Raw genomic sequence first — 11,620 nt, 5'->3', positions numbered from 1 at the left:
TCCGGGCCTTGACAAAGATTTAATAACTATAATAATTTACCATACATAACGTATGGTTTGTGTTATATTTTTTACATAAAACGGAAAAAATTGTATATAAAAGCAAGAGAACAATACACCTGTACTTAGTGTTCATTTTAGAGGTTCTAACTTCTAGACTCTACCTAGTTGTCACTATTGTCAATACGACTTTATGAGATATTAATTTAACGGTTAAAATGCAAAAGGTGGTTTTTATATGTATTTTTGCGATCATCTGCCAAACAGTATTTGTAAGTGTGCTAACACTTTTTTACTCGTAAATAAAACAAAATATAAAATAAAGCTAAAAATGAATACTTATAAAAAAATACCAGCTACCAACAAATATCTCATAAGTTACATGGTTTTATAGACTGCTGGGTACGATAGAACATGGATTTTACGCCAAAAACGAATGACAAATGATGACGAATGCCGAACTCTCCTTCCAAGCCCGGAAAACGTATGTTATAAACCTTTAAATATTGAAAAAAAGCAAAACCTTCCTTTTTTCATTTTTGTAAAATGTATGATCTAAACACCAAATACTGACCTGTGAACCGTTGAAATAAATTTAATTTTGAGTATTTTTGTTTATAATTGTGTAGAAGCGTGGACCTGTAGTTAAACGAATAAACTCTAGGACGCAAATAATACCCACACCAACACAATTTATTGCAAAATGGTCAATTTTAAAACCTAACCTTTAATATATTCAGTGATATTTTTTTAACAATATATTAGCATAATTAATTAAAACTACCTATATAATTATTAAATTCCATCTCACCACCCATAATATGTAGAGGATCATAGGTGCAATTAATGCAGCCCCTCCCAGTTTTCAATCATATTTTAGTTTAAAATATTAATTATCAGGGTTTGTGCTGCTGATACAATTCTAGCCCCTCACCCACAATAATTTCCTCAGTTACGCCATTGTGTCTTACATAATATAGAGCCATATAATGTGGGAATGAAAATAATACGCAGGAGATATCTAATACCTATATTAATTAACTTATACCGGATAATAATTTAAAAACCTCGGATAGTTAGGTCAAACGTGAGGTAGGTATCCTAGAAAAAAAATGATTAAAAAATAAAATTACCTAGTTATCTATTTATTATACGATTATACAGATTACAGATTATTATTAATTAATAATTATGCATCTATCATTATAATTAATAGTATATTATACAGTTATTTAATAAAATAATTATAGTTCTTAAAAAATATAAAAAATTGTCATTAATTGTAAACAAAATGTTTAAACCTACGTTTTTTTGTATTTTTTGGTAAGTACCTATAATACGAGATTTAATAAATTATGTGATTAAAACATTCTCTTATTTCTAAATCAAATACAATTACCACACGAGCAGCCTGGATAGTCGCTTGTTCAAAGGCCAAAATTAATGTGTCATACCTAGTGTAGTAATACTTTTGGATCAGGAAAAAAATTACTTTCCGCATATTTCTCGTGTATAAAATACCAAACATCTTTTTATAAGTACCTACTCTTTGTTTTTCTTTCGAATAAACAATAAACAGCGGTTACAAAATACTGAAATAATACGTCTCTTTTTTAGATTCTGAGCGAAGCAATGTATTGATTTTACAATGATGTGTGTTTTTATTTTTTTTTTTGTGTCTGTCATCACCGTTTAGGTCAGTAAAAGCGTGCTTGGATTTTCTTCAACAGTAACTTTTCTGATAGGAAAGTGAATCTAGTTAGTACTTTGGGGGGTCAAAAGAAGTTTTCAAACGCGACGTGAAAAACAAAAGAAAAATTAAGAAAAAACGGGAATTTTTACACAAAATCTGTTTTCGAGAAAATCGATTTTGGTTTTTGGTGCAACTCTAAAACAAATGACCGATGACCGTAGGTACATACATTTTGACTGAATGTTTATATTAGCATTTTCTATAAACCATAACATTTTCCAAATATTTTGACTTATTTTGAGCTGTTTACGGACATTTTCAGTTTCCTTTTTTTTTAGTTTTTTTTTTCTAAAAATATCAATAAAATTTTACCTGTTGAGTAAAAAAGCTTGAAAATTTAATAGAAGGCTCCTAGGTTATTATTTCAAAGGCAGATGAAAAAAATTAAAAATCCTTAGTCACAGTTTTTATTTATAAGCATTTAAAGTTAAAATTTTGACAAAATATGGAAAAATCACGAAAATTAGCAAATTATTTTGAGTTGAGAATTCATAAAAATTTTTCTTTTTAAATCTAAGATTTTAAAATGTAATACAAGATTGTCCATAAGTTTGTCTACCTTTATCAAAAAAAAAAAAAATGTCTACAAGAAAGTCGAATTAAATTTTTATGAGCGTTGAAATTCATATTTTTACAACATTTGATATTCACTTGATTTCTCATGTAACGATTTTCTTTTTTTGTAGTAATTAAAAAACGTATGACTGTAGATACTTGAAAATTTCATACACGTTCTATACACGATAAAATTTTGAAAATAATTTGACTCTTTTTGAGCTGTTTACGGACATTGTCAGTTTTCAATTTTTTTTAGTTTTTTTTTCTATAAATATCAATAAAATTTTATTTGTTGGGTAAAAAAGCGTGAAAATTTAATATAAGGCTCCTGATATATCGTTCTAATAACACTTAAAAAATATTAAAAATACATAGGTACAATTTTTTTTATAGGCATTTAAAGTTCAAATTTTGACAAAATTTATAATTTAATAATTATTTTTTTGTTAAAAATTTATAAAATGTTCAACTTTTATAGCTAAGAATTGAAATTGAAAACAAGGCTCCACGTAAATAGGTTATATATAAATTACTATATTTACAATAATATCATCAAATATACTTGGTAATATCATAGGCTGACTGACCGTTTTCGCTCAGAATCGTTTTTCTTATATAATGATATTATATCATTGAATTCAAATTTAACACCATCCATTACAGTGACCCACTTGTAACCTAATGTACAGCAGAGCGACATCCACTTACCCACCTTTTTTTTTACTCTTATAAGTTATAACATGAACGTAATTTAAAAAAAAATCAGGAATTCCGAATCATAGATATTATATGGTATATTTCAAATATTTGCAATACCCCAAATTGAAATAACATTGCGGGTGAAGCTGTCTCTAGTAAGTTAATTTAAACTTTAAAGTATCCTACGGAGCAATTAAAACATATTCGACTAATGAATAGGTAATTAATAAATATTAAAGAAATATTTTTTTTTAATAAGTTTTTATGAATTATAATTTTAATTGAATATTTTTTTTTATTATAGTTATGATAATAGTAAATGCATACCCAATTAATATTTTTTTTTAAATAATTTTTATAGGATTTTTTTGCCGTTTACCTCATAGATACAAACATTGATAAATTCCGATAACTGATAAGTGGAAATATATTACAGCCGGTTACTTTACTATCTACACTAGCCACTAGGTACTGTGTAGTTCTGAAATAGGAACTATTATATAAGTACCTACGTCATGTTTATTGTACCAAAAACAAATTAATATTTATTTTATGAAAACAACCAAAACGATAAAAAAAATCGTTTTTATGGAATTACGGAGACGGGTGAATATACGAATATTCCATAGCGGTATACAGGCGTTTGAACCTTAATAGGCTACACTAGGACCTATCTACTTTAATAATTGGTTCACATAAAAATACGCCTACTATCGTCTATCTATATTGGTAATATTATAATAATTGCTAAATTTATATCGTGTATTCGTGTCTATAGCTATTGCGGGCAATGAACATTATTAAATGTGTTTATTGTGTTTTCGTGTGTAGAAAATTAGATTAAATTGGACACCGTGATAGTGTGATAACTGATACTACATAAGGCTACAATTACGTAAAATATTTCACTAATCTATATATAGGTAGTATAGGTACCTACTTAAACCATTCTGAAAATTTGTTTCATAAAAATTAAAAATTAAATATTATAATAATAGCTAGGTAGTTAATATCAAAGTACTTATTGAAATTATATTTTGAATAAATGGTAAAAAAAAAATGGTGAAAATACCTAAGACTTAGAGGTAGGTAGGTACCCAATACCCATCTCATATAAAAGTTGTAACTCATAATATTATCTATTATTATAGGTATATTGGTATATAATATAATAATATATAGCTATATACAAATATACATTTTTATTTATATTACCTATATCTAAACAGAAATTACCTTCATGTTGTCAAATGCCAGATATATTACCCAATTCGAACAGTACTTGGGCAAAATGTTTTGAGACTTTCAAACAATTCAAGGATAAACCTGAAACAAAAGAATATAAGGAAATGGCACATGGAAAAGGTAATTAGAAATTGGTATTTGGTATTAACTTCACTCATGAGTCATGACTCAAGTAGTGCAATACTGCAATGTAGTGACAAACTTTTCTTTTAGTTTGAATTGTAATTATGTTTAACACTTTAAATTATTATATACACAACCGGAATTATGGTAACTAATGTCTACTATTGTCTACTGTCTAAATCCTAGTATTATACCTAGTACAACTGTATAAATGTATAATGTTTATATGATAAACATTTTTATAATAGATCAATATTCTACAATGTAATAAATAGGATACTTGTCATGCTTTTGGTGTTCACATTCATTATTAAGTTGGTGAAAAAGAAAGCAACTCGATCATGGCTATCTGTACTGAATATCTATGTGTAATAATTATATTGTATACATATTTATCACGCACATATGTCCTCTTCTAATATATTTAACAAATAATAATATAAATGATCATGTCAATTTATATATTATAGAGCCACCATGTCTTTTTCAATGTATTTTCGTGCAATCTGGATTAACTGTGAGTATAAATAAAAACAATATATTGTATTGCAATTGTTGTAAAAATTTAATTTCAGACTAGTGATGGAAAACTCAATGAAGATGCTATCACCAAAAAAATGAGCGAAGGAATAAACAATGATGAAAAATGGAAGTCTACATGGCAGAACTCTCTCAATAAATGCTTTGATGATGGTGAATTTATATTAATGGCAATTGGTTTGATGTAATTATTAATTAAAATATACATTTTTTGATTTTAGTCAAACAAGAAGATAAAAAACAAATTCTAATCATGAATACTCCAGCGGGAAGATTGATGAAATGTTTCCTAAGGGATATGTACATGGTAAAATGATTATTTTCTAATATAAGTACCCATTTTAGAATGATGAAATAATGGTTTTCAAAACTATAATTCAATAGTTATACCATATAATGCGATATTTTTTAATTTTAAAATGTTACCTATTATCAACAAATATTTAAATTTAAATTTTCATTTTAAAAATTGTATGTAATTCTGTACATATATCTATAACATATGCTGTTAAATTGTTATTATTACTACACCTTAACAGTTTGTATAAAAATCAAAATTTGAACTCAATAGTAGTTAGTGTGCTATAACAACATAAATGGGTTAAGACTTTGAAAATATTTGAACATTAAAATACATTAATGTTTCTTATTTTATAAGATATATCATTTTAAATTACCATGAAAGGTTCACTAGTATATTTAACAGAAAAAAAATTAAGATTACATACAATTCTTAAAATGTGTCACAGAATAAAATTATTGAATAAGTTACAACAATAATTTCAGCTATATAAAATCTAAAAAAAATGAAATATTCAATTAGAATAAATTATAATAATATATACATGTTTTATAGATTGTAAATTGAAATATAAACTGATCTACCTTCTACTATTTTTGAATGGTGAACACCATAGATAATAGATATAATATAAAATGTGTGCATTTACTTATTAATTTGATTATTATTTCAGAGCTGCCCCAAAAATGTATGGGTTGAAAGTAAGTAGTGTTAGGGAAATTGTTTGCATTAATTAAACTATTCTATTATTTTAACAGGCTCAGAATGCTTGAACATGAAGGATTTGGTGCAAAAATGTCCGGAAATGCCCCCACCAGTTTTCAAATCACCACCTAAATTAATTTAATTTGGAAAATTACTCATCTGTAGTAGTAGTTAAGTCATTTTTAGAGATTAAAAAAAATACTATATGTTGAATGTAATGGATAAACAATTACAACATTGAAAATAAATTATAAACACTTTAGAATTAAAAACCGCTTTTTATTTTATTATTTTTAATTCTGTTGAATAACTTGAATTAATGTGACAGAAATTGAAACAAATATTTATTTAGAATGACGTACCGAACATCTATGAAAGGTATATGAAACAAATATCATTAGACACATAAGAGGTGCATACTTTTTTGATAGACAAGCTATTACATTCAAAAATAAATACAAAAAACTATATTTAAGAATTTATTGAATTGTTCAGACTCATAATAACATCCCGTATCCAAATGTTCTTTTAATTGGTGTGAAGTAGTACCTTTCCCAATTTTGACGAGTAATAGCTTCATCACTGAAATATTAAATGTTTAATATAAGAATAAATGGTTTTTACAAAAATAATTAAAATATATATAACCTTTTGGGAACTCCTACAAGAGCAACTCTAACTTTAGTATGGTCTTCTTGTTGATTAATAGTAACAGTAACAGTAGAGTATAACCAATCAGGCCACTGTTTAGTTCTCCAATTTTGAACAATTTTTTTGCCAGGACACTAGAGTAAATATATGAAGATAATATTATGCATTAATATAAACTTTGGTAAAAATTAAATTTACTTACAAGTTCTATGAATTCACCAGTAATATTTCCATCAAACAATTGAAATTTCCCACCTTTAATTGCTTGAAATGTTACAGATTGTTGAGTAAAAGCTGATACGAGCTAAAAATTAATATGAAATAATTTACAATTTGTCCAACTATTTATTTTATTTATAACACTGTATACTGACCTCTGGTGTAGTGAGCGCATTGTAAAAATCTTCACCAGAACACTGGAATACTACATCCATTACAACAGTAGTAGTATCTATTTTAGATTTTGAATTATCATCTTTTGCACCCTATAATAGTAACAATTATTTATTAACTTAATTAGTTATATCAATTTGTATAACTTTGACAGGCCTTACGTTTTCGGAATTGTGAACATTTTTCAATGATTCTTTTGACAATAATTTTGGTTTAGAAGAATTGTCAATATCTCTTTTGGGCAAAATCATGCCTTTTGAAAATTCTAAAATATGATAATTTTTGATTATTCATTACTAATTTAAGGGATATATTACTCATTTATAAATAATTAAATAATTAAAAAAATTAAACAATACCATATCATATTGTATCCTAGTTTTATAAAAAAAAAACAATTATTTTAAGTAACATTTTAAATTCATAATTATAATAAGGTATATTAAACTTTAAATGTAAAATAATGCAATATATTTAAAATATAACATACAACTGGTGTAATATTCAATTAAATTTAATATTTAAATATGTATGCAGGACTATCACCACTATAAAATATACTATAATAAAACATAAAAATTGACAGGGATAAGAGTATTCTGTTAAAATAACCATCCAATAATTATATATGATAAGATATGATATGTATTAAATATGATACAAAAAGGGTGCCTACCGAGTTAGAGAAAAATTATTTGAGGACTACTCGTGAATATAAAAAGCATATTAAAAAAAACTAAAAATCAAAATGTTTAGAACAGAATACACTTTTCAACAATGTAAAACCCAAATTAATACTCCAAAATCATAAGTTAAATATAACAAAATTGTATGACATCAACAACTCAAACTTTTTTTAAACCTTAAGGGGCCTGCTCGTGACCTGTTTTTTTACTCAAAAACATGCCTTACAGGAATAACTCTCACACCCTGTAGAGTGATCTAATTTCGACAATTTTTTTTTCTGAAAGCAACACTGCTTACAGGGCACATTGGACTTGGATTTTCAAAATTCTATTTCTAAACCATATAATACTACAATTTTGAATAGTATAATACAATCAATTTCAAGATTTTGTTATTTTTATTAATTTGTTTTAAGCAACAAAATTAAAAATCGAAGTCCAATGCGCCCTGTAAAAAAGTACCTATTTCCAATGAAAAAAAAAATTAATCAAATCAGACCTCTATGATGCGTGAGTTTTTCCCGTAAAGCATATTTTGAGCAAAAAATCACGCTTTTTATTTTTGGTCGGCGGTGCCGTTGACATGTGCGCACATGCAGTGCGTGCGTAGATAGTCCAGTACCCGCATACAATCATCACTCACACTAATCATCATTGACGACTAAAACAAATGACATGGACGGCGGCAACGAAATTGCATATTGCCTAAATATTGCCCTTACTAAAGACACACGACCAGGCCCCTTAATTTGTATAATACAAAAATAAATTAGTAAGTAACATAATATATAAGGTTTTGGAAATATTTATTATTTACTTCCATATTTGTACCTTCTTTTAAATCCTTTATATATTTTTCTAGCTGATCTCTGATTTTACTACGCCCTTGGTGATAAAGAAAATCTTTAACTATAGTTGCTTCATTAGAAGGTTCTTTCAATGAAATATTTATCTGTTAACAAAGTAATTAATTTGTAATATAGCTGATATAATAACACAATATTAAAATTACTAATAAGGCAATAATAAATACAAAAGCTACAATCAAATTAGCATTAATACCTCAATTTCAGCTACACTATTTTCTTCACTTAAATTTGGTATGTTTATTGTGCCCTCTATCTCTTTGGCAGTACCACTTAATTGCCCTTTCCAACTTAAAGTTAAATCCCACTCATAAAAGAATATGAGTTTGCCCTTTCTATTATTTGCAACAGCTTCTCCTTCACAACTTTCAATCTTTGAAATCTCACATTTAGCTACATCATTTTCTAATATCATACCAACTAATAAGGCATTAAGTTTGTCTTTTGACCATTGGCATGCATTTTTTTCTGTCCTAAAAAACAAAAAAAAAATTAATTAATCTTACATTTGTTATAATTGGCTTAATGTATTAAACTTTAAAGTTAAAGTAATACCTATCTATACGTCATGATACATCAAAACAATAATACCAATTAAAAAAAATCATTAAAATATTTGTTTAACTTAGTTTAAAGAGGTAATGTTTTTATAATTTACATAACCTATTTAAGGGCAAAATAGAGACGTGATTTTTTTGAATATTTTTTAATGTGCCTACGGAAAAACTAATAAAAGCAATTACCAATCTAAAATGTAATATAAATTGTTAAACAAATTATAATCAAAATTAATTTTACAAGTCAATAAATATATTGTATATTTTGAAATCTTACTCATTTGTTTGAAGTATTAATATACTTAATTTAAAAATTAACCATCTAATTAGGTACATTTTCAAGTTTTTAAATTTGACGATACCCAGGTATGTATTAAGAATTATAACATAGTTTGAACATTTACAATAATAATACAATTATGGAGTCGTTAAAAACAAATATAAAGCTAAGAATTTGATATTTATACAGAACGCATGAATATAATTACCAATGCCAGTTGTTTACGTTAGTGGCGTCTGGGCGTTCTTCAACAATCCATCGCGGATCTCCTTCACCCCATTTAGCCATCTAAAAAATTATAAAAATACTGTAATATATTAATGATGTACTAAAAGAATATAAGGTACTTAATAATAGATAAGTTTAATGAATCGTTAACTTAGGTATAATATCTACATCACACTAAATAATTTATAAACTAATACAATTATGTCAAACATTCTTACTATGAATTGATAAAATTAATTAAAAATACTGAAAATTCTCAATCAAACGGAATATTAATTAATATAATATTTGAAGGAATTTTGGTAGATGTTCCACACTACCGCTAACAGAAAATTGGAAACGATGGAGAAACCCGTGGTACAGCCTGCTGCGGTAGAACAGCGCTTATATTTTGATATTTCAATGAAAGAATTAAATCAAGTTAAAACATGGAAAATTCTAGAATCTTTTAACAGTGTGACCAAATTGATAAGAAACTAAAATACCGGAACGGACTATTATATATATATATATTTAATTCGTGGATATTATATAATTCATGAGAATTTTACGATCTGAAGAACTTAATGTCTTAACTCTTAATGAACAAACAGGTATTGTCCGAAAAATGACGAGTAATTATTCACAATATGCCTAAAGCAGTACAGCCCCTGACTAAGATTTAGCCCCCCACAAATATCCCTTATTGATTTAGATATAAGCCCCCTATGGGTTATTTTAAATAAATAGTTTTGTTAGCCCCCCCAGAATTTTAACCCTAGTTGAGCCTATGATAACTGGACGTGAACTGACTAATGACTATAAGTATAGTTATAACTAAAGACCGGATTTATATGTTTTTACATATCGTTACTGGGTCTATGCAGTCTTATGAGAGTAAAAAATGTGGATGATTTGTTCAATTCTGAATGCATAGAAAAAAGTTTTTTTTGCATATTTGAGAATATTTTATGAGTTAGAGAATATTTAACTCATTTAGCATATTTTGGAATATTTCGTAAATTGTGAGAAAAAATTTGTATTTATTTTTAATTTTAATATTACGGTACCCAGAAAAAATTTTTTTGAACATTTACAATTTTTTATTTTATCATTTCCAACTCTTACTAAAGTGCAATAATATTCCATTAGAATACAAAACTTTAAATACCTAATAATTAACTCAGTGGCGTATACATAACTTTTGTATGGGGGGGGATCAGTTGCAAACAAATTATTATGGAACAAAAATACCTAAACCTAGGTATGTGCACATTTAAATACCTAATAAATGATAAAACATATATATTCAATACATTTTATTTTAAATTCTACAAGTAGTTATATGTAGTTATGACTTGTTCGTACAACTGGCATAATATTTGTGGTTGTTTTTTGTTTTTAGATAATAATATTTATTATTTAAGCTATTTTTAGCTATTTTTATATTTCTTTTTCTAATGTATAGGAAAATGTACCTATTATTATACGCACGGACATGCGGGCGTCGTCTCCGCCGCGTTGATATCGGTGACGGTGGCGACTGGCGACGGCCCGTGGGCCGTGGCTGGTCTGCCACCTTAGATCATATACAATGGATAGAGCCATACGAACTATTTGTGAAGCCAACATCACTGTAGGACCTCGATGATATGCGCATGCGCGTGGTCTCTTATCATTAATGCTTGGCGCAGAGTGTCGGCATTATAATAATATGAACAGATTGAAATATTATGATAAGCAGTTGCGCATGCGCAGATGTCACAGGTCCTATAGTAATGTTGGCATCAACTCTTTTTATGCCCGTAGTATGCTATGACTCCATCCATTGTATATGATCTAAGTCTGCCACATATTATTATCTTATAATAATTTATTATACTTGTATATATAATATACATATTATCAAATATCACATAATACGATTATATGAATATGAAATAAATATATGATTACTGATTAATATTAAGTAAATTATTTTTAATTAATTGTTGAATGTGTTAAAATAAAAATTTTCAAAAAATCCTTGCCATTTTTTTTTCCTTGTAATTTCCTT

At 26.8% G+C, this 11,620-nt stretch overlaps 2 protein-coding genes across 2 annotated transcripts; one reads left to right on the top strand and one right to left on the bottom strand.

Annotated features, from left to right (window-relative positions):
• The first annotated feature begins 111 nt into the window (after positions 1 to 111).
• LOC132941570 (uncharacterized) lies at positions 112 to 6,196 on the top strand. Its single transcript, XM_061009679.1, has 8 exons — positions 112 to 272; positions 395 to 484; positions 4,240 to 4,375; positions 4,849 to 4,895; positions 4,954 to 5,071; positions 5,140 to 5,225; positions 5,893 to 5,920; positions 5,978 to 6,196. Exons 1-8 carry the CDS (start codon positions 219 to 221, stop codon positions 6,064 to 6,066), a joined length of 648 nt encoding a protein of 215 aa, XP_060865662.1. The 5' UTR covers positions 112 to 218; the 3' UTR covers positions 6,067 to 6,196.
• Positions 6,183 to 9,981, bottom strand: LOC132941569 (activator of 90 kDa heat shock protein ATPase homolog 1). Its single transcript, XM_061009678.1, has 9 exons — positions 9,804 to 9,981; positions 9,566 to 9,645; positions 8,717 to 8,993; positions 8,486 to 8,606; positions 7,130 to 7,233; positions 6,950 to 7,060; positions 6,778 to 6,879; positions 6,573 to 6,709; positions 6,183 to 6,506 (listed from the first exon to the last, which is right to left on the bottom strand). The coding sequence occupies exons 2-9, from the start codon at positions 9,643 to 9,645 to the stop codon at positions 6,422 to 6,424; spliced, it is 1,017 nt and encodes a 338-aa protein (XP_060865661.1). The 5' UTR covers positions 9,804 to 9,981; the 3' UTR covers positions 6,183 to 6,421.
• Positions 9,982 to 11,620: the final 1,639 nt, after the last annotated feature.

Source organism: Metopolophium dirhodum, chromosome 3 (assembly GCF_019925205.1).
Source record: "Metopolophium dirhodum isolate CAU chromosome 3, ASM1992520v1, whole genome shotgun sequence".
In the NCBI taxonomy this organism is placed as follows: Eukaryota; Metazoa; Arthropoda; class Insecta; order Hemiptera; family Aphididae; genus Metopolophium; species Metopolophium dirhodum.
This window is presented reverse-complemented; position numbering and strand designations above follow the sequence as displayed.